Source organism: Botryllus schlosseri, chromosome 1, assembly GCF_051294905.1.
Source record: "Botryllus schlosseri isolate E-star chromosome 1, Bs_hap1, whole genome shotgun sequence".
NCBI lineage: Eukaryota > Metazoa > Chordata > Ascidiacea > Stolidobranchia > Styelidae > Botryllus > Botryllus schlosseri.
The window spans coordinates 22,553,031-22,577,352 of NC_137236.1; the positions used below are offsets into that span (position 1 = coordinate 22,553,031).

Consider the following 24,322-nt stretch of genomic DNA (forward strand, 5'->3'; position numbering starts at 1 on the left):
CTTTCAGGGTTGCGCACTATCCATATACCATATAAAAGTGGCCGGGCTTGCGAGCCATACTTGGTTCTTTTGCTGATAAAATATGGCTCTTGGATAAATTTCAAATTAGTCTCATTACTCCCATTATTTATCGGTATTGCCGCAAGTTTTTGATGAGTTTCATAGTCATTGGTATCATTTGCTGTGGTAGATGAGACAAGTCTATATGAGGTCGAAACAGTGATGTATCATGGAGAGGACGGGGAGGGGTGGAAGCTCATAAACTAAAGATATTGAAATTTATGGCAGATATTGGCTGCTGATAATACTCAATATTATCACGCCAATATAATTGATTTTCCGAGCGAAAATTATTTCGTGAAATACATCAGACAAATCAAGTCTGTCAGGTTCGATACGAATATGCTACAAAACAAAGCTGTCAATATATTATCCAATATCATAATTCCCTGTACCCACTACTACACACCTTGCAATCTTGGATTGTACAATGTGTTGATTAATCAGAGAGCACACATGGCGACGCCTATGATTAGCTAAGTTAAATTGTCCGATGCTCTACCACCGCTTTTGATTATGCTGCGCGGTCAAACGTCGTACAACCGGTTGATTGGTGCGGGCGTTATAACATCACAGCAGTGTATACAACACGGAAATATGGTGCACACGACGAATCACATGAACTTAACATCGATTTCGTGACACCTTGACGTCATGGATCTTCAATTGTGACGTAACAGTCAATTAGAATCACTGTATGGCGCTTTCAGAATTATATTTGAAAATAAAAGGTCATTAAGCCTCTTCTGCCGAAAAAGGTTCCCGACACCTGCTATATATGTTACAGCGCTCTCATAAATTGCTGCATATCGGAAGTCACATCTATAGCATTGCTATTAGTATGCCAGTGTGCAATAATGTACATGACACCTCTATTATTTACCAACACCTGAAACACTGAAAATCTTTGGGCTAATAGTAGTTTGGGCTTTGCATTGCATTACTATCCTGCGCCAGAACCAGGTTTGCATAGCCTATGAAATCTGCTTCAAAAATATATCCAATCACATGTTCGAAATATTTATGGTCTGCTGAAGCCAAACATTTCAAAATCGTTCCTGTAACTGTTATATATGTCTTCGATGGTTTCAGCAGGAACTGAAGCCATATATTTTTGTAATTTCTCTTTGTCTGTTTGCTCTGACTCAGCGTAATTGCTTGGAAATAATATGTGCTCCATTCTCATCATCTTCATGAATGCAGTCATGTCGTTGGTAATAGTTTCGACATGGGCGACGAAGTCGTACCGTATCGTGCACGGCAGACACAAGTCGTAATACAAACTCCAATGTCGATCTCTGTCCCTATCCATGGCTGCGTATTTCAGAAACTCAGCGAACGTCGCCAACTTTGAGTTAGGATCATCCGCAGATATATTTGAATGAATCTTTCGTGACATATCCGCGAACTCTTTACTCCAAGGATACTCTTTTTCGAGTTTATTTCTATACGCCGACAAGAGTCTGTAAACCGGATCGCGTACTATGATCAGTCTCATATAATTTCGTAACCGTTCCGCGATTCCTGTCACGTTCCGCAAGTGCCTCAGGTCTAGTTTGGCGTCGGCCAATCGGTGCGCGAGCTCCGACTTGACTTCTCTCGGATTTGTAGTATTTATCAAATATTCAGTTGTAAGAAGTACTTTCTTCATGCTGGAGCTCGCGCATTTCGGTATCTCGCAGAGAATGAACTGGCAACAAAAATATGCTGTGTTAAGTTTAGGCCAAAAATATTGTGACTGAGATGTAGCACTATGCAGGCTGGGTGGAATCGCCTCTAATAGTATAAAAAAAGTATGCTCCTTTCTGACACTTTTTTCTGGGCCCTGTACCAAACTCATCGTACGGGAAGGAATAGATGTTGAGAACTATTCTTTATCGGATCTGTCATATATATATATGCAGTGCTCTATACAAACCAATAAGGCTTAACAGAGCTTCCACTAAGTATGTATATTCGCAAAATTTGCATTGAGAGTTGCAACGTAATAAACAGCCCATGCAATTAGAGATTGGAGAATATGCTATACAATTTTGTTAGACTAACGCAGCGGGGAAATTGGTAAATCGTGTCAACAGCCGTGGCGGTCATCAGCATATCATAATCAGAGGTGGTCATGGTTGTCTGATATTGTACTCAAGTATAGGGGTTAGTAACAGCATATATTTCTAATCAATTGCAACTAGAAGTAGCGATATAATACAATATGTTACAAATAATGCAAGTACAAGTAAAAAGTAAGAGGTTGCAAACGTATTGAATAAGTAGTTCATAAAGTAGGTTTGGTCCAAGCATCGCATCCTTTTAGTAGTGAACCCGTGTTGGCTATTTTAAATTGAAAATTGCATCATCAGGACTGCAGTGTTGGGATCAAGTCACTACCTTCGAGTCAGGAGTCATCTCGAGTCATTGCAGATTTTGACTCGAGTCAAGTCAAGTCAATCGATTTTCAAATGTGACTCGAGTCAAGTCAAGTCACTCGTTTTTCAGAGGTGACTCGAGTCAAGTCGAGTCAAGTCAAGTCACGAGTCAAGTCACAATTCAAGTCAAATAGAATTTTTGAAGTACGAGTGATGATTCAAAGTCATTACATTTTGCTAGCTGTGTGAAAGACGATTTAATTGGTCATTTATCTTGAATCAAATAACGAATCCAGTTTAATATACATGAAAAAAGACGCTGTATCCCTCACGCACACGTAAAAACGCTATTAAAATACGGGGGGACTGTACAGCTACATGACACAGTCAGTTATTATCAGTAGGGCGGTTTTTTTTTGACATGTCAAAATTTGTCAAAATTTTGTCAAAATTGTAGCGTTAGGTCAAAATTTGTCAAAATTGTTCATAAAGTCAAAAAAATTTTGACGTCTTTATTTTGTTTGTATCGTAGATTTTGCACTGTCGGTGAACGTATCATTTGATATTTTACAGCTTGTGGCCTACTTTATAGGCCTACTGTTGTAAACGGCTAATTGTCTGCTCATACTGAATCATCAACGGTCAAATAAAACAAATAGGTGGACATGGTATTATGGTCAACGTACCGCAATATCCTAACTGGGGCATCATTCTTATATTGAGAAGCGCATGATGAAAAATTGTAATAGACAACATTGTCAGAATGAAGCAACATGGTGTGTCACCAGTAGTGTATGCACAACTTGAGTGTTGTCAACCAACAACTGCTGCTGCTGTTGAACGTCCTTGGCAAGTAAGGACATGCACTTTTTACCCAAGAATATAGGAAAGTATCTCTCGTTGTACTACAATTTTTTTTAAATTATTTCCACCATAATACGTATTGCAACCACTGGAATTCTTCATAGGATCAGATTTCGTTAAAATATTGTTTTTTATATGTACAAAGTTGCCTGTTACTATGCCAAAAACGTTTAGTCAGGCCAAACTACTTTGTTGGGACAGCCAGTTACAACCGGAAATGTAGGTAACTGGTACAATTTTGACATTATTTGGGAAAACACCTAATTTGCATACGTTAGATCAAAATTTGGTCAAAATTCAAGTTTTTTAGGTCAAAAAAAGTCAAAATATTAATTTTTTAGGTCAAAATTTTCTTTTTTTTAGGTCAAAAAAAAAATAACGCCCTAATTATCCGTCAAAATATGGGACCTAATGCGAAGCTTCGATAAGTTCTTTAAAGTATGGGTCACGACCAGAACATGGGTCGACAATGGTATAATTTTGGGTAGCAATGCCACCAGAGCGATCCTTTATTACAAATGTAGATTTTGTTGAATTTCTTGCAAGAAAAATGTTTCTTCGCGCATCGCGCGATTTCGTGTGGGTAGTTTGTGCATATCCTGAGTCACTATGTTAGGTACTATAGCCTACAGCCAGGACACGTAGAAAAGTCGTTACTACAATAAGTTCAATATGGCTTGATCATGGAAATTTGCCAGCCTTTGCATGATCAAATTGGTTTGGATTGATGATTGCCCGACATTACTTCTCTGTAAAACACCGCCGGAGACCGTTGAGATGCTTTAGTATGGGGATGCGCAACGTCGGGTGCAGGACTATGAAACACAGATATTCCGAGGCTAACCTCTGCGGCTTCGGGAGTGATGAAGACATGGTGTTTGAGCGTACATACGGTTGGACACAGTGTGGTGCTAAAATGATCGCTGGCGATGAAACCTTGGCCAACAATGACCGTCGATCGTTGGCTGGAACATTCGATATTGATGGGTTCGGTAATCGAAATGATCAGGGAGCCAATAGCCCAGTCCTTGCAGTCTCAGTAAACAGTAGTAGAAAAGAAATACAAATAAGACTCACAAGAGAAAATAATGCGTCCTAATTTGAAATAGCGTGCGTCAGATTAGTTTCACAGAGCTGTGTTGCATGCAACTGTTATCTTCGCGTTCTTCAAGCCACGAATGCTTGTATAAGTAGCATACTAATATTAAAAAGGCATTCTTCTTGATGTGTGAGGCTGGTGTCGCGACATGCCATTAACACTAAGAATTTGGTCGCGGTCTAAAAAGATTTAGAACCACTGTAATAAAGGTAGCATCTCCAATGGGTTACAAAGTAAGAGGTCCTACTTAAGCAACTATTCCTTAAAGGCGGAAGTAGCCAAAAATCATCCACGGGTCAGCAGAGGTGGTCAGTAAGAAAGTACTTCTACTTTTCAAACTACTGCAAGTAGACAGACTACGTTCTCAATTAGTTATGATATCAAACTATCTCTATTTCTACTTCATATTTCTCGCTTTGTTGGGCAAAACTAGGCTTAGAATACATAGCATCCGAGATCATTAGCTTACCTTCTATTTATAGAAATGAGTAATTTGGGTAGAATGAGGTGGGCGTTAAAAACTAGTAACGAGCGATTCAAACAGTTTATGTCTCACCCGATGTGTGTCAGAGTACAGCAGTTTGACTTTCGGCTCTAGTTTCATGACGTCAAAATCGTCGTCGATGTCTCCCAAGTTTTGTCGCTGACATTCTTCATGAAGTAGTGATTGACGCTTTCTTTGTAACTCCATAAACCCCACTTCATCATGAACTCGGTGGCTCTCGACGTGTTTGGCGCTCCAAACCCTCTGTTATCAATATATTTTGATTCACAAAGTGATACTGTAGTCCTTTTCCAAATACTTTATGCGATTAAGCGGTGTTGAAACTTCCTAATTCCATCCATCCTAATACGCAAATTGCATATGAAATGCAGGAATGATTCAGATGGATCAGCGTGTCTAAAACTGAGTTTGAGCTTCTTTATTGCAAGGTTTAGTTGAACAGCGTCAGCTCAAACGTGGCGTTGACACGGAGAAAAAAAACACCACTACTCTATAAGGCTGATTTTAGCTTTTCGTTGATGATTCGAGAATTATCAACGAAAAACTCAAACACCTCCGCTTCTACTAGTTGGAATTTAGTCAAATTTGTTTTGCATCGTCTTTGAAGACAGCTCAACAATTTCATGGGGTTGACCGAAATATTTGAATTTTTTTTCAATATTCCCTAATAATTTAAAAATCTAAAATGGATCTGCGGAGTCTTATACTTGTTACAATTAAACCAAATTTGGTGTGCAGTGTTTTTTAGGGTAGCTGGTCAATTTAATCAATGAATGGATGGAATCCGGAAAAAAAGCTTACATGATGATTGATATCGTCGCATCATTTGCAGCAATTTGCGACACTTCAGCGCGCGGGGTAACGTTCAGGTTCGGGTTATATTTTGAGTAGGGTTTCCTAACCTGTGAGCCATGGCCCTCAGGCGGGCCACGACAAAATATGAATTATTACATCATCTCTAAGTGTACTTCACCATAACAAAAGAAGTAAATTGAAATTTAAGCTGCAAGAAGAGACGGCAACCCAGCAGGCTATGATTTGATCAACTAATCATGTCTCACATCCCAGACACAGTAAACCATTGCTCCTATGAAGCGATAACAACAACCGACAATGCTTTAATTACGCCTGTTTTCTCCGTGTTCAGCGTCCCCGCACCCCTTCAGAACACTCCATTTACTTCACGCGGATCACTTAATTATTCCTGCGGGTGGCCTGCATAAGAGCACCCTGCTTCATAAAAGTGGCGTACTACAAAAATGTGGCATAACTGTGTGTACCAGTAGTGGCTATACTCTGACGTTTTAAACCACTTCGATTCAATATTTCTTTCTTAGATTCAAAAGTCACATTACACACACCATATGTTAATATATATGTCATGACTAGGGCCATTTAAAGTCATTAAAGTCATATTTTTTTCTATGCATCAGTATGTCGTGAAATCAATTTTAACGCAAAAAACGCATCCCTATGGGGTATATTAAGAAAGTTATAAAGTCATATAAAGTCATATTTTGCTGGTTAGGTCATAAAAAGTTATAAAATCATATTTTTAGTATAGTTTAAATAAAAAGTACTAATTTAAGCGGTGAAGCAATCAAGCACTAAGAAACTAAGGCAGTTACTCGTTGGATAGCTGGTCGAATGCTGCTCAATATTATGCCGAGACGTAGGAAGGTGAAGTTATTGTAAAGAGCATCAAAAATTCAGTCAACGTTGACTATTCAGCCAATTTGCCTCAACTATAACAATATTTCAAACTTAATACTGAAAATGGAAAATTATATAGCCTACGTACACCGTCAACCTGATGTAATGTTGTAATGGAAAGTTATAGCTTACGTACACGCCCATGCTGATCTAAATGCCCTTGATTTCGGAAAAGATCCGGACAAAAACGACGTGAAAAAAATTATGGAGCTACAAAGACGAGACATTTCACCGTCGCTTTATGCAAAACTGCAGAAGTGTCAACCCACATCAGCGTAGGTGGAGCGCTCATTTTCTTTATTACTAAAGTCAGTTTACGTCCAAATCGTAACTTCAAAGACTCTAACATCACTACATCAAACTGTACTGCAACAGTGGCTTCAAATAAAAATGGATGTGTTATGTTGCGTATGTTTTACTCTTTAGTTCCGTGAGTGACGTTGTTCGCATGTAAAAATACACGATTTTCACATAAAGTCATATAAAGTCATATTTTCCGAAAAATAAAGTCATATTATGGATTTTTTAAGGTCATATAAAAATGGCCCTAGTCATGACGCTATAAAGAAATGCTTCATTTCTGTCTAACTTCGCGACCAAGAAAGAGCGACAAAAATGACCGCCGAAGAAAGACCAATATCGAAAAGACTGTAACACCGGGAACGATGCAGTATCATTAGTTTCGGCATCTCCCTCTGCTCATTAAATTGCAGTGTGTCCTGTATAGCGCGTTGTACATTGTGTGTGTCTTTATCGGATAAAAATATAATCTGACGGTTATTGATTATTAATATTGATATAGAATACCGGACCGATCAGAAATTGTCACTGACTCAAAAGTATCAAATTACAGCTTCGATATACTATCTGTTCGATCCGAAGTCAAAATCATGCATCAGTATATGATCTATATAATGGATGGTACGACTCAACGATGACTTTTAAATAAAATATAAAATTACATTAGTTTTATTGCCGTTGTTGTGGCAGCACAAATTAAGCTTATCCAGAATTGAAGAATGTACCATATATCAATGAGAAGGTCCTGCAGCCCTTGGAGTTTTCATGCCCCCAGTTTCATATTCACTGCGTTCTATCGTCGCAACAACACAGCGTGTCAGTTCAATATATGCATCATTGACATTGCCCATTTTGAATATGGAATACCAATTCATCACGTACCCAATTCCTCGTGACTTCGAGAGCGAATGTTCTCTTGTTGTTATTTTTCATGCTATCGCGTCGATGACCGTGTTCCTCCGTTCGATTCTTCGATAACAAAAATTATTAGCAAAAGTTGATGTTCACGTAAAGATATTAGGTATAGGCATAAGATAAGATATTTAATTGAATATTTAACGACTACCTCCGACTTGTGCAAGGTTTGTCGAAGGCATATCACGCACTCGTTTCCTGAGATACCCGGGAAATAAAATTCATGATATTGAGTATGTATTTGAGCAATATTTTTAAAAACTTTGTTTAGACTCTCGCGGGCCGCACAGAACGGTGTCGCGCGCTGCATACGATCCGCAGGCCGCAGTTTGCCCACCCCTGGGCTAACCCATCAACATGAAATTATCTCAGCCGCTAGATGTCGCCATGCTGCAAACAAATTATCACGAGTTGTAGTCGTAGCTCACTTTTGATTTGACCAGGGAAACAGTTACGACTAAAAATTCGTAAGGAATTTTCGATTTCTTTTGAAGCTATATAATGAAATTTTACGATAGTGCAAACCGATATGGAGCATTTTCGCCGTAAGCGAAAATACTGACGGTATGCCCAGTAAAATATAAGTTTTGCGATTCTTAGGTATGTTTTGTTGACATAGGCCATGGCATGAAAACAGCCGTACCATGTTAATATCGCAAACCAAATAAAAAATAATAATTTTAATACTTTCTCAGGTTTTACAGTCGCTAATCTCCTTAAACAACGAAACTGATAAATGTTCATGTATAAACATTTCAGTCGATGGGCGGATATATAGGCAATACTCATTAAGCGTATATACGTAATAAATAGAATAATAATTCTCATGCTGAATTATACTTACCGGTTGTCTGCATGATATAAATATACAGATTATAATGAACGCACCAATTAGAGAGCGGGTAAGTGTCCTTACAGGCTTACTCATTGCTACTATTTGAAAGTATATATTTTATCTGTAATATAAAACCGCATGTCATATGTAGCATATGCATTCGGACGACGTGAGCTAGACATAGTCACCGTATACGGTATGAACTTATGGCAACTCTCGACATTGTCGTAGCTTCAGCTGTTACGGCACTCATGTGTTATATTGAACCGAATGGACGCCTCGATGATGATGACTGCAGGTAGTGAAAATGTTTCATGCTGATTTAGTTCTGCATAGAGATATTCTCTTTTCCTCTTAACACAAGGTTCAAGAGCCTTCTTCAGAAGAAGAACCATGTTGGCTGTAGGTTCAATTGTAATTCCCAAGATTACGTGTAACAATTTCGATTAACGGTGCCGTCACAATGGAAGATTTCGAACGCCAGGGCGACAAAAATGTTTTGAATAGGGGCCATGTATGTATCTGATGGCGAGATAGCACAGTGGTGTATAGTCCACAACTGCAACACCAAAAGGCTGCATGTGGAGCCCGACCGAGGTCGACTTCCAAATTCATATAATTCAGTGTTGGAGGACTATCTAGCCTCATCCTCGCCATATAATTAAAATGCCTAGAAGTTGGCCGTGTAGCATGTCGGCAGCTACTGAATCATAAATAAGGGTTATCGGCCTGGTGTAAATGACCATTGTAGTCGAAAACACCATGTATACCACAAACAACAACAACAAGGTCCATGTTTCAAGTATGATTGTTGTAAATTGATATTTTTTTCCATTTCAACCATATGTCCATTACACAGTATTGCCGCTTCTGACATGGTTTCCGGAAACGCACAGAATCCAAGGAAACGGAGTCGTTGAAGCAGAAAGATGAGCGTTCCTCGGAACTTTTACAAGCGGCAACCTGTTCTGTGGAGTTTAGCTTTCACGAGGTCATGTTTAGCCAAATAGACGGCGTGGCAATTGGTAGTCCCCTGGGACCTATTTTGGCCAACATTTTCGTAGGATATTGTGAGGGCGAGCTTCTCTCCCAGCGGGAGTCCGTCAAACCACTATTGCACCGCCGATATGTAGATGATACTTTCAGGAATGAGTCGGAGTGTGATCAATTTCTCATTCGCTTAAACTCGCTTCACCCGGCCTTGTAATTCACAATTGAAAAAGAACGCAATAACTCATTATCATTTCTGGACATTTTAGTCGAAAAGCGCAACACCAACAAATTTGAAACGTCTGTCTCCAGGAAACCGACATTCGCAGGCCAATACCTTCGCTGGAATTCAGTCAGTCCTCGACGCAGAAAAATTAACCTCATAGGCACCCTCGTCCCTCGAGCGTTCGGGTAACAAACTGAGTTTAGAACTTGAGACATAGAGAGGAAATTAACGCAATTCAACGCAGAAAATCCAACAGAGCCCACCGAACGAACAGTAAAATATGTTTATATCCTTCTACCTTGGATTGGCCCCATTTCCACCCGCTTTGAAAAACAATTGATTTCTGCGGTCAGTAAGTGTTACGACACAGTCACAACTGCTCCCTTCAGCACGAAAAGACGTTCTCCCTGCACTCCTACAAAGTAATGTGGTGTACGAATATAAGTGCCACTGTGATTGTGGCTACGTGGGAAGAACGTCAAAACGTCTGCGGAAACGCAAAAACCAACATGTCCCCAGATTCATCAGAACACGTGCATCACGCTCAGTGAAAAGCTCACCCTTAACTCATCCGCTTAAGATTGATGCTGATCGATCAAAGGCCATTAATTCTGCCTTCGGCAAACATCTATTAGATCAGGGGCGGGCAACTTCTCCAGTATGCGGGCCGGATTGCTGAATCGATACATTATTCGCCCATATATATACATATGCAAGGAATAAATCGTATTTAATGAATGCATTTTAACGACAGCAATGTCACTTCAAAGCCATTTCTCGCCGATAATGACGAAGACAATGTGGATTTGAGAACAGCACAGGCGCCGCCATGTACGTTTCTCTCTGATCAATTAACACGCGGTACAATCCTTAATTGAGATTTCAAGGCGTTCGATAAGCCCGGTACCCAAAATGTGCCAAGATATCAATTCATTAGGGTTAAATACATCGTGAATGCCGATAATGCAAGTTTTGACGCTTCGACGAACTTACGCGTAAGCCCAATGGTAGCCCTACGACGAGACTTCCCGGGGGCCCCCTATGAGTATTTAATCGAAACTTTTGGTGGCTACGCCCCATACCCCCCTTTAGGCTTTGACGCCCATCACTATTGCACGCTGTGCATATACGTATGTAATAACATACAGTCACTAAAATTTGACGAAGTAAGCAAGCAGTGGGGAATCTCGGCAGATTAGGGCCGCGAGCCACATTATCATGTAGGACGGGAAATTGTCCGCGGGCAGGACAAAATCCCGTCGCGGGCCGGATCCGGCCCGCGGGCCGTATGTTGCCCGCACCTGTGTTAGATAGTCCGATTTGTGCGAATAGTTATCGAGACGACCGACTTCGAATCGTTGGGCGAGGCCGTTCACAATTCCATTTGTGTGCCTTGGAGTCGACTTTTATCAAAATACACCAACCAAAACTATGTCAACAAAAGGAGTTCTTGTACCACCTAAAAATAGTGCATTGAACACTCTCTCATTCACGAAATTTCATGCTGGTGACGTCATATTTTGTGATCCGATTGTTGATATACAATATTCTTTCTAATTCTCTACTAGTTGCTGACGATTACCCCTGACGAGTGTCAGCTGAAAATATTTGGGTTCATTTCAATATGAATATACTATTCGATTGTATATTAAAAGCAATTGTATATTGAAGTTCTGTACCTCCAAGAAGCTCTTCGGATAAAATGACGAAAACGATACAGCATTCCTCACGAGACAGCAGTTAACGTCATAATCTCATTACGATAGGGCAAATAACACGGTTTATTTGATTGGCTGCATTACCAACCTGACGCAATCTACAGTTACTAAGCTACAGTGACATCACCGATCATGCGAGTCCGTACATAGAAGACATCTCTACCGGTGACAAATGCTATTGCCAAAGCATCGTATAAAGATAAACACACGCTAAACGGAAAATGCAGCATCGATTCGAAATAACTCTTCGGTCGCCTTTAGACACTACGGATGTTATTTTTTAGCGGATTACACCCTTCGACTACACAGAAAACGTCTTTTCAGATTATGATGCACATTATGTGACAAGGTATCATTGCGATTTAACTACTCCAGTGAAGCTATGTTGCAAATTACGATCGTGCACACCATAATGGGTCCTTATTTTCCTAAATCCGATTGCCCTCTCTGAAGCAAGTTCGAGCTACAAGACAATTCTGCCGCAAAGTCATTGTGGTATATTTGTCGTTGAGAAATCGGTTAGGGTTTTTACAATATGAAGGAAATTTACGAGCATTAAAAAGTTGTAAAATGTATTGTCATGGCCCAAACGTTGAAATAGACTTTGACATTGTTAGGCCCGCGGGCCGAATGCCACCCACAATGCGATTCTGACCGGTCCGCATGAACTTATTACAAATGTATGTTATAAAGTCCACTCCATGCGTGGTCCAAAACCATAGTCTGCAGAAACTGAACTGGACATGCGTATATTTTGAAGTCTGTGTTCCGCGGTTGCGCAGTCTACGTGCGCCCTATGAGCAATCCAGATTCGAAATAACGCCAACGTGAAGAAGTATGCCATAACAATTGAAGGTGCAAATGACTGTTTCCATATAGTTTAAGCAATGTTGTAAGAAGTTAATCAGTGCACGTGAGTCACCGTCACCCATAATCAATGGAGGGTGTGCAGGCCGCCGGGCTCAGAGAATATAATTTGAGCCAGCAATATGAGGAAAAGCACCAGGTTGAATGTTCAGACACTCGACTGAGGTTAGGTGACCAAAACTAGCGTTGTAATATTACAAATACATTGTAGTGTCTTTATGGGGGAAAGTGTCTGAGAGTGAAATTGATTAAAAAAGAGCTCATATTTTTTTGTTGACCAATGCTTTAAATCAGGGGTTGGCAAATTTCGGCCCGGAACACTGTTTTGTGCGGCCCACAAAAGCCTCAAAAATGTAATGCGTACTAAAATGTAATTTTTGCAATACTTTTTCTCAATATATTTCCCCATGACAATGATATTTATTTTATTGCTGACGTAGTAGCCTGATCTCAAGGTCAACGCATTCTTAAAGTATTCATTTGGTAAACAACACATAAATTCAAAACGGAAACAACATATTAGATATATATTATAACTATTTAAACTTGCGTCGCGATTTTCTGGTGACTCGACTTGACTCGAGTCATTTTGTCAAATGCGTAATATGACTTGAATCGACTCGAGTCAACAACAATCAACATATATTAAATTAGCGTGTGTTGACGGCCGTCAATATGCAATTTGAAGTAATGAATTGGTTCCTAAATCTTTGAGAAATTTTAATTAAACTTGTAAGTCTTATTCACGCCTGGTGCGATTCAGAGTGATTTTTCGTTTTTAATATAATAGTGTAATCTGCGCCACATCATTATAAGGGAACCGCAGAGGAAAATGATGCACCCGGGGCCTACGATAACTTACGGCCTTATATTGCGCATTCCATTCCACTTCCAACATCGGGGAGGCCGACGTTCGCAAAACAGACATCATCGGCGATTGCTTACGATGACTCCCATTTTCAAGCCATCACATTCATTACTCAACTATCTGGTTGTGTATTTGCGATAGCGCTTCTCTGTATAGCAGACGTCTTAAATTTTGAGGCAAAGATTTTGAGCTAGTAGCTGCGTTTGAGTTATTATGGATTATGGAATCATGCCGGGATTAGCTAATACTACAGTCACGACTGTGTGGTGACTGAATTATGTTTAGCTTCCGTTTAGACCAGCTTATAAGTATGAGGTAGGCTAACTTATTCAGTTGGTAAATAACTCAGTATATTGCTGTATGATTCTCGCCGATCATTAGCAGCTAATAATTCATGGTGACATTTTAATTTCATGCGGCCTTCCTGACAGCGAATTTCGACTGTCTGTATACTTGGAATGCAGGATTAACTTTAGGCATAATAATGGTAAACAAATGCTGTGTTTATGGCTGTAAGTCTGGATATTTGACAACTGGGAAAAAGGTTTCGTCATTTCGCTTTCCATTTCATGATTTGGAGTTACGAAAAAAGGGAAGATATGGCTTCATTCTTGAGCCTAATTAATGCTTGGTGGACAATTGTCAATAGCTGTCACAGATATTCACCCAATCCATTGTCTGATGCAGTAGTTTCACATGATGGTAAAATCAATTTCCTACAAGATTTCGCTAATTGGCTGATCAAATGGAACGGATACAACCCTCAAAATTATTGCCTATCCAAGCAAACATTCAAAGCTCTGATCCGAACCATGCAGTCGCAATCGCTCCTTATGGCAGATTTGTTAGCAGAGGGGTGTGAATATGTGATTCCAAGAAAATTCCAAAGTGACTCCATTGAAAGAAGGTTCTCGCAGTACAGGCAAATGAGTGGGGGGGGGGTTTCTGGTCGGTTTAGCAGAAGTTACCAACTCTGAAAAGATAATACTGCTCCGTTCTATGTTGAAAATTGACATTAATTTCTGGGAGCATGATGATGGTGTTCAAAGCTCAGTTCATTTGGATCATTTCAAACAAACAATTGAAGATGTGGCAATTGAAATTACTGGATCATTTTTATCTCCTGACAGTGAGGAGGTGTGCTATTATGTTGCTGGGTACGTTGGCGAAAAGGTCCTCAAGAAACTGAATTGCAGGGAATATTCTAAGTTAATTGTTGAAGAATCCGGTGACACTAATTCATTATATTTCGACCTACTCTCTCGTGGGGGATTGCTTGCCCCTTCAGAACCACTCGCTAAGTTTGTTGCATCCAGTTTTTCAATCCTGGATGGTTCTGATACAATCACCTGCTCTCATCCTTGTAATTGTAACTTTGGGAAAATACTAATTTCGTCTGTTATACGGCTTTGCTAGACTTATCCTAAGGGAGGGATCTGGTTGCGTAAGCAATCGCTGATGTCTGTTTTGCGAACGTTGGCATCCCCGATGTTGCAAGTGGAATGCGCCATAAAAGGCCGTAAGTTATCGTAGGCCCCGGATGCACCCCATAATAAAGAAACACAAAGTCAGAATCGTCTGCGTGTCACGACGGAAGGTTTTTCTGCTACGTTTGGGCGATTCAATATATATTTTGACGATGCCTACAATCCTGATAGGACGTTAAAAATAATAACATGCAATAAACTGATTAATACAAATCGGAAAATGCATCGTCATTAATTCTTTGCCCAAAATTTCGAAGACATCCCCTACATCCGCTCTATTTGTTAATACGATCACGTGAGAAAAGAATGGATAAATATTCGACAGTATCATATGAAATAATCAATAGTATCGATGAAATTATTTTTCCAGCAGAAAATAAATACAGACAGCATTCCCTAGCATTCAAACTCCCGATTTTGGTGCATAGATATAGTTAGCCTCCGGCATATCTAAAACTTCTATACGCAAGGGCTATTCGCGGTGCCAAGTCTCCAGTCGCTAATTTATCGTGAGTATATGACATCGAGATGCCATGGCGGTTGTATTCTAGATATATAATCGTAAAAAGCCGCGGATAGAAAAAAAGGTTGAACACCCCTGGATTAAACTTACTACGAAATCAGCGTGTTATGTGGTCAGGGGTGTATACAAATTAAATGGTACAATTTGGTTGGCATTATTGCTCTAACGCAGTGGTTCCCAACCTTTTTATCCTAATTCCCCACATCCGATTTATTCCGAGCCTTCATTCCCCACCTAAAATCTCTATATCCATAGCTACCCTTTAAAGTGCTACCTCCAATAAAAATTTGCAAGACTTTGCTTAGTAAATAGTACGTTCTATTGGTGATTGTTAAGTTCCCCGGAATTGATCAGCACACAATAAAATTAACGCAGCAGTGAACTGTTGACCGTAAACGCACCTCCGTAGCCTAAACATATGTATCTACCCCGGCGCGCAGGCAACAGAAAAATAGAAGGGGTGTTCGCGCTTGCGCATTTCATTTGTTAATCCTGATTTTAGTAATCATTTGTAATCAAGCCTTTTCAGATAGGCTGTTCTTACCGCTATATAAAGCGTCTGCGAACCACTATTTGTTGGTTATTTACGTTGACGCAAAATTGATTGTAAATCTTACTTAACTTACTTCGGTTCCTTGCTTTCGTTAATCTCAATTCTGTTACGTTCGTCGGCCGTATGTTGCTGTTGCTGTGCTAAGTGTCAGCTATCTTCATCAAGTTGTATGTTGCTGTTGCTGCACTACGTGTCTGCTATCTTCATCAATTGGATGTTGCTGTTGCTACACTATTCGTCAGCTATCTTCATTCGGCTTCGACTGGAGCGTGCTATTATGTTATTAAAGTTATGGAACACGCGTATGAATTACAACGATTAGCATCCGTAGATAACCCCATAGACAGGCTTCTGCGCCTATAATCGGCAGCGCAGGATTCGGACTGCCGCGCAGAAACAATTTACAATTAATTTGCAATCTACAATCAATTCGCCGGTGGAAGATTTCCTTTCGAATGCTCTCTACATTGAAGAGGGCGTTTTCTCTTGGACGGAGCGGACGATTGCGATGTTTCCACAGTGTATGTTCACCGTCTCGCCAATCGAGAGCTCGGTTTCATTCCGTCAGTTCAGTCCGTCCAACAACGCGTTGATCTTGTCTACAGCATTCTCCGTTTGTCTGAAAATCACATAGATTGCATGGCTGGCACATTCAGGATCATTGCAAAGATGGCGGCGCAACTGCATGGAGAGTATATTCTTCTCTCTCCAGATGATATCACCAGGGACCATATTCACTCGGGTGCTTGAGTCACAGTTGCCGACAGAAATGCACAAACGTGGGATGCGGAAGATTGAAACAACCTCTTCGAGCGGATTGTCATTCAAGGCAGCAGAGGGTCAAGACGGAACAATTTATCTGCACAGACATTCATTCCTCTGCGCAGTCCTTTCAGTTTCGCCCTCGCTACCGTTCCCTTATGGTATTGACGCACATCATCTGTTAGATTTGTGTCAGGCACCTCGCATCGAAAGGAGAATTCGGCAATTTGAAGAACTTCTACCGAGCAATGCCGGAAATATTGTTATGATTCCGGAATATTCATTTCCAGCTATTGCACGTTGCGGGGACGCCTCTAAGATTATTTCGACTTTTCCGAAGGTGACGAATTTTCCAGAGTGTGATACGATTCATCCGACATCGAGAGTCATCATCACGCGCCTAAGTGAAACTGTCCAAGTTGAGTCGCGTTCGATTGTCTGCGTTCAGCCATTGTGATTTATTCTCGTCGCTTGTAGACATGCTGAACGCCTCGTTACCAATTCAAAGTGATCTATTATCATCGCTTGTGTAGAGTTGCTGACTACTTCCATATTTATTCCAAATAATTTATTCTTCTCGCCTGTATAGAGATGTCGAACGCCACCCTGCCATTTAAAAAGTGATTCATTCTCATCGCTTGTAGAGCTGGTGAACGCCTTTCTACTATTTAAGGTGATATATATAGAATGTATTTTGGATCGGAGGTTCAGCAGCTCTTTGTATGTTGGTCATTGTACAATCTGACTTTGCCTTGTACAATCTCACTTTGCCTATGTGGATGATGATTCGGAACTTGTATTACATTGACAATTCTGTTGACTGGGATCAGTCAAATGGGGGAGTGTTCGCGCTTGCGCATTTCATTTGTTAATCCTGATTTTAGTAATCATTTGTAATCAAGCCTTTTCAGATAGGCTGTTCTTACCGCTATATAAAGCGTCTGCGAACCACTATTTGTTGGTTATTTACGTTGACGCAAAATTGATTGTAAATCTTACTTAACTTACTTCGGTTCCTTGCTTTCGTTAATCTCAATTCTGTTACGTTCGTCGGCCGTATGTTGCTGTTGCTGTGCTAAGTGTCAGCTATCTTCATCAAGTTGTATGTTGCTGTTGCTGCACTACGTGTCTGCTATCTTCATCAATTGGATGTTGCTGTTGCTACACTATTCGTCAGCTATCTTCATTCGGCTTCGACTGGAGCGTGCTATTATGTTATTAAAGTTATGGAACACGCGTATGAATTACAACGATTAGCATCCGTAGATAACCCCATAGACAGGCTTCTGCGCCTATAATCGGCAGCGCAGGATTCGGACTGCCGCGCAGAAACAAGGGGTTTGAAAATTTTTCAAATGTTTCGGGGTAACATCAATTTACATACGTAAATTAGATAAACCTCCTGATGTTGACGAGCTTATGCGTGCGATATATATATAGGCCGCCGTAAAATACACTTTCGCACAATGCTAAAATAACTTGAAATAACATAAATATATAATTTCATTTGTAACGAGTCCGGATGTGCTATCAATTAGCGAGTCCACGATCTCCCTTGAATGCATGTTCATTGTTCAGCAATATGAGCTCTTATTACAACGAATCAGAATTTTTCTATCACTACGTTTCGTGACCGATGATGGTGTACAAATGAATGAAAAATTTCTGGAGATAGCGTGTTGATATCCATATAGGCGATTCTCCCTAATTGGAGGCATTGATAATATGAATCACTGAATTGCAAATCAGCTATGAAATATTCCGTCGGCATTTCAAAGCGACATTTAATAAAGGAGAATATTACTTGAAAGATTTTTTCAAAAGTGAGTCTATTCCCCACCAGACATCCCGAAATTCCCCACCAGTGGGGAATTCCCCACCGTTTGGGAACCACTGCTCTAACGGCTTCACGTGCCGAAAATGAAATTGCGACGGCCAACATGTATAGATCGAAGAAAATACGTTCATTTATTGAAGTAGCTGGTATCTATTTTCCGTCGATACCTACATCCAATTTAAGATATGCAGTAGCTGAACTGAAGAGTGCCAATGTGGTAAAGAACAAGTTACAAACTGAATCAGCTATAACCTTTTATATTTAGATAGTAGTAAATCAGACCCCAAAGGGGTCGGCGCGGCACAACACACTAACTTTACCACACGTCAACGTATCATAGATGCGGTTCGCAGGAGGATGTGTGAGACTGTGAGGTGGGGAGGGGAATTGAACAGTAGCAGATATCAATAACGGAAAATATACCACAGCCACGTGTCTGCCACATTGCAAATCAAGCTTAACCTATCGTAAATGTAAGTTCTGTTACCTTCCTAAAAAGCTAGACCATCGTCGATGCGTGCATATCACTATTTGCAGAGGAGGTGAAAATCGAAGCCTTCACTGCTGTACTATACTTGGGGATTACGTCCACATATGCATCACTATATTACGCCGCGTATCATAATTTCTCAAGTAACTTACATAAGGCAGGATTTCCGATTCGAGGTGACGAGTAACAAGGCCGTTATAGGCCATATCGTCACCTCCAGTCAACTTTGTATGTTTGACAAATCAATAAATGTCTGTCTGTCTGTTATGTCACCTACGACAATATTACTGAAATACTATCAATGTTTAAACGGATATCTATTCCATAAAATGGTTGTGATTACTTACCACCTATACCACATTGTACTGCGCAGCTGTTGTCGTGCTGTAGTTCCCCAAGCACTTCCATAGGGGACGGTTTCCTATGTTGCCTCGGGAAAGTGTCACGTATAACAATATTAATTAAACACTTCAACATTTAAACATATATCTATTAGATAACACACTTCAGAGTACATTCGTCCACGACATTATACCGCACTTTTGCCAATGTACAGCTATTTCCCAAGTATTGCGACATCTTAGCATTCTGCACCTTGTCATCTGTACAGCGATCAGGACCTCACTATATTGCACCAGGGAACTTGTTGACTATCCACTGTTGAATAACGTATTCGCTGGAACACGCGAATATTTTTGGAGCGGACACTACCTAACGGCCTATGGTGATTATGCTTCACCAAAGTTCTATTCCTAATATACTACTACTTTTATTATTCATCATATATTGATGATAGGTGATCAGTGGTTCCCAAACTATTTCGGCTTATGGCATACTAGAAAAACTCTCAAACTGCGCCACTCGCTTCACCCTATCGACGAAATGCAGGCACACTAGAAAAATTATGTAATGCTCGCGGCACACTGACCAGAAAGTTACTTGACATATATATTTACGTGTTAATACCCGCATTTCGTAAATATGTATTTCAAGAAACTTTCTGGTCAGTATGTCACGAGCATTTGAGAATTTTTCTAGTGTGCTTGCATTATGTCGATGCGGGGAAGCCAGTGGCGCAGTTGTTTAAGTACCAGCGTCACGACACCAATGGCAGTGTTTCGAATCCCGGTTCGGACCTGTTTCTGTATCGGGGGTTTATCTGGGTTCTTCATCGCTGACCTCACTGCATACGCGGCGTCGTACGAAAAGCCCATATGAGTCAAGTACAGCCGGGCCTACAAAATCGGCTGCAACAGACCTTGACGTGGTCGCATGGAAACGAGAATGGAGGTTGCGAATGAATTTGTGTCTAGAAATTATCCGCGAAGCATGCCGGAAGCAAGGACATACGAACTAGGGGTAGTGCAAACCCCTGAGAGTTTTCAGTTCGTGTCAGGATGTCTGAAGATATACCAGTCATAGACGGTTACAGTCTTTTGTACTGATAACACGTTTCACCTAATCTGAGATATAATATTACAGTACTATTTTATGAGTGGCTTATATCGATACACAATACGCATGCATCCAGCCCTTTATTTTTATTTCATGATTGCAAAAACTGTTCACAGTGCAGGTTGAATAACGAAAAACATTTTACGCGGCTAACGGCCTCGGCAGGCATGTTTGATTTTCCATTAACACGCATGCGATAAGGGAACATATCATTCGCTGTTGTGAGAGTAGTCGTAAATTATATCCACAGATAGCTGTAATTCATACCAATTCAATACTAACAAGATCTTGGATATTGGTGTTGTACAAGATGGCCACTGTGACTAGTAAGGCCGTGCAAATATACCCGAGGATTACGTCGTAATTCAGGTGGCTATTGCATGTAATAATGTGACAGAAACAGCGATGCTATCCGATTTCGATATCATAGGCTTTAGCTGTTCCCGTCCATGATATGGGCATATCATCTTAGTATATTGACACCAAAACTCGCAATGTTTCATATTGGTATGAAAAGATACATTACCGTATTGCGCAGAAACGACGGAAGCGTGTCACCTATATAATGAGACAATTTGTTAGGATTGTGTTAGGCCGTTGCAAATTAGTTATTTATATCTATAAAAATGTTATATAGACAACAATATGTACTCTGAAAACACAAACACGAAAGTGAGTGGCTGAAAAGTGGCTGCCACGCGCGCCTCATCGACACGGGGTATGGGTCATCATACGCAAACCGCCAACTTCCAGCGCAAGTGAGCAGTATATCAGAAGTCATATCTACAAAACTACATGCCGGATTCAAGTCATTCAGAGCTCTTTCGAGAGATAACATCGCCCTGAAGTCATTCAAGCAATCATCAGAACATATTACGGTGTAAAAATCACGTCACGGCCAATTGAATTACAGTCTTCTCATTTCCTGGAGAGAAATCAGAACACATGGTGGTATAATATCATGACCTATGGTCTTTGAACTAATTTAATTAGTTCGTTTTGTTGCGCATTGAAATGCGGTATCCGGCAATGTTTTGGTGATCGGTTGAAGTCCCGTGGTTCCGAGTTTATGAACAACTTCGTGGCCATTCAAATTTTGGCATTGAGGCCCGCTGTTCCAGGAAGGTTAACTTGTGCAGACTTGGTGCAGCTCGCTCTTTTCTTTACATACCCATCAGTTAGTAACTTTTTCTGATATATAGTCATTTTCTTTACTGCTTCACTACTCTGACATACTACAATTAATCCATAAATGCATGCTGACGCAACAATCGGCGTAAGTCACACAAGATCAACACCATATACATTTGCAAATACCCTATAACCAGTCCGCTGCAGTCCTTGTTCATTCAAATCATGTCAAAGTTAATGGACAGTGAAATACCTTCACCGGTACGTCTATAGGTGTGGTTAGAGATGGTTCAAGTGTTTTTTGTTCTACATCTCCCAAAGACTTATTTATTTATCTTCTCTATTATTCTTAAAAGCTTCTTTGCCCACTTATCGCGAAGCTTGGACGCGTTTTTTCCTATTCATAGTGTGTTTTAGGCCACGAGCAGTATGATTCAGTTGATACATTGGATATATTCTATAATTGCTTATGGTGAGTATTGACATGGAGGTATATCCTAATGACATTTATTACTGTGCGATTACATTAACGCAGTGGTTCTCAACCTTTTTGTCTTCATTCCCCACTTCAGATTCATTCCGAGTGTTCATTACCCACTACCCAAAACTCCTATACCCATAAAAATGGCCCCGTCGAGGGTGAGTGATACCTGTGATATCTGACTGATACCTGCGTATATAGCCACAGGGCCCTTCAAAATAAGGTAACCACATTTTGAGAAAAGAAGACATTTTTATAAATTCTGAAAGCTCCAAGAAAACTGGTGATTTTGAAAATTCTTCGACCAATAGTATTGTGTTGACTAAAAAAAAAGTCATCACATTGACTCGGCTCGCGATTTTTTACGAAACTCTGATGTTCGCCGCGTGCCGTTGGATTCGCATTTTTCGTGGCATTTAAATCGTTTTTAGAAAAAAAGAGGGCAAATTCCCCGAAAATAGGACATTTAGCACTTTCAATTAATAAACTTCTGTACATACATTCCAAAGCAGTTACCTGGTCGCTCATGTGTTTCCGTAAATGTGTAGACTATACTGTATAATGTATATAATGTTCAACAAATGCGTCTATTCCCCACCGGTGGGAAATTCCCCACCGGTTAGGAACCATTGCATTAACGGTAACTAATACACAATCTAAATTGCTTTCAAGATTCGATCGCATCACTGCTATCAGTAGAAAACACGACATGATATCGATACAGTGGAAAGATGAGTAGCATTAGAAACGGCTTCGTGCCTCAATTCAACATCCACGTAGTTCTACGAATAGCAATAGAAAATGGAAAAATCAGGTAACGCACATCGATCGAGAGTTGAAGAACTATATCCCAAAATGAAAGCCCAATGGAAATGGGAAGGTATATAAGTTTGTTCGCTTGTGGTATTCGTGGTGTTTGTGGTATTCATGGTGTTTTAGGCTTTAATAAGACACCGCTTATGCGGAACACGTCACGAAGAGGAGCCAAGATAAACATTCAAAGCTAGGAATTATGGAGTCAACTTATGCATCGATCCCGCATCCCATTGGTGTTGCTAATACATCGAATATAAAAATGGAATAGCTCGATAGATTATCTACAAAACCATACCAAATTTCAAGAAACAAATCTATGGCTCTATTGGTGACCGGTGTACTGCAAAATCCCCCAAACCTCTCTAACTTGGTTCGCATGACTCGATGTCCTAACATTTTCGGTCCAATATCGCCCCCAATCGGCCCTTTGGTATTTTCACCCTCCCGTTTATCTAATTCACCCACTGGGGGCGGTATCGCGCACGTTGGGAACAACTGGGTTATATAGTGAAATAGTCTTAGTGTCGTCCTACATCATCAGTGTTATTGTATGTTTATGTCAAACACTATAAAGTACCATGCCAAATAACGAAAAAGACTATAGGCGTCGCATAACTGCAAATATTCGGGAGTTTGTCGCCCTATATAAGACCTATGTGCTATGTCATCATTGTTATTTTGTATTATGTCAAACACTATGTACAGTACATTGCCAAATAGCGAAAAAGACTAGGAATCGCATAAATGCATATATTTGGGAGTTTGTTGCCTGCCCTGTTCCCCGTCGGGCATGCTTTATATCCTACAGAAACCAGTAGGAAGTTTACTGCCTATGTATACCCGGAATAAAAAAAACATATCGGCCTGGAGGCCGGTACCGAAGAGTCGGGTAATTTCTTTGACCCGCGAATCGATGATCAGTGAACGAAACTAATGCTCTTATTATCCAGCATACCGAGATCAAAATTCGAAACTTTTAATAACAGACAATCCCACGTCAATAATTTCCCATGGCCGCAAATGTAGAACATACTCATAAAGCAACTGATATCCACTATATAGTCAGTATTGTAACAGCTATGCTGAAAAAAAATCTGGTATATTCACTAGCCTCAGGATGGACAACAGTTTTACCTGCTCTAGTAGCCTTGATACTAAAAATTACTGATGTTGATATATTCTTTGCATTAACATTGATAACCAGAATTCGTACACGGGAAAGTTTCGAGGAAAAAAAACGGAAAGTTGGTTATTCACAGAGTCGGAATCGTCAACGATAAACCGTCGTATGCAAGTTACATGGTGCTACTCGAAGATTATAATGCAACTATCATTGGCCATACGGCTAAATAAGTTTTGATGCCAAAGCTTTCCAGCATTATAAAATGTTATTTGCTGTATTCTATGCATTATTTAATGTACACTTTCAAGGTATCACTGCTTAGGTAATAGGTTTCTTCACCCACT

General features: G+C 40.2%; 1 protein-coding gene across 2 annotated transcripts; it reads right to left on the reverse strand.

The window, feature by feature from the left end:
* Positions 1-406: 406 nt before the first annotated feature.
* LOC145434230 (carbohydrate sulfotransferase 14-like) lies at positions 407-24,016 on the reverse strand. 2 transcript variants are annotated; one of them, XM_080311588.1, is made up of 4 exons: positions 19,320-24,016; positions 7,784-7,870; positions 4,940-5,131; positions 407-1,750 (listed from the first exon to the last, which is right to left on the reverse strand). In XM_080311588.1, exons 2-4 carry the CDS (start codon positions 7,832-7,834, stop codon positions 1,082-1,084), a joined length of 912 nt encoding a protein of 303 aa, XP_080167714.1. In that variant the 5' UTR covers positions 7,835-7,870; positions 19,320-24,016; the 3' UTR covers positions 407-1,081. The 2 variants fall into 2 exon arrangements, with proteins under 2 accessions (XP_080167714.1, XP_080167709.1); XM_080311583.1 differs by lacking the exon at positions 19,320-24,016 and adding an exon at positions 8,661-13,307.
* Positions 24,017-24,322: the final 306 nt, after the last annotated feature.

What these genes read in the sequence shown, in the direction of transcription:
- LOC145434230 (XM_080311583.1), bottom strand. Translation starts at nt 8,744, where the DNA reads ATGAGTAAGCCTGTAAGGACACTTACCCGCTCTCTAATTGGTGCGTTC. An exon ending in TTATATCATGCAGACAACCG is followed by an intron (nt 7,871 to 8,660) that starts GTAAGTATAATT and finishes TTGTTATCGAAG; the next exon opens with AATCGAACGGAGGAACACGG. An exon ending in TCGAAGTCACGAGGAATTGG is followed by an intron (nt 5,132 to 7,783) that starts GTACGTGATGAA and finishes TATTGATAACAG; the next exon opens with AGGGTTTGGAGCGCCAAACA.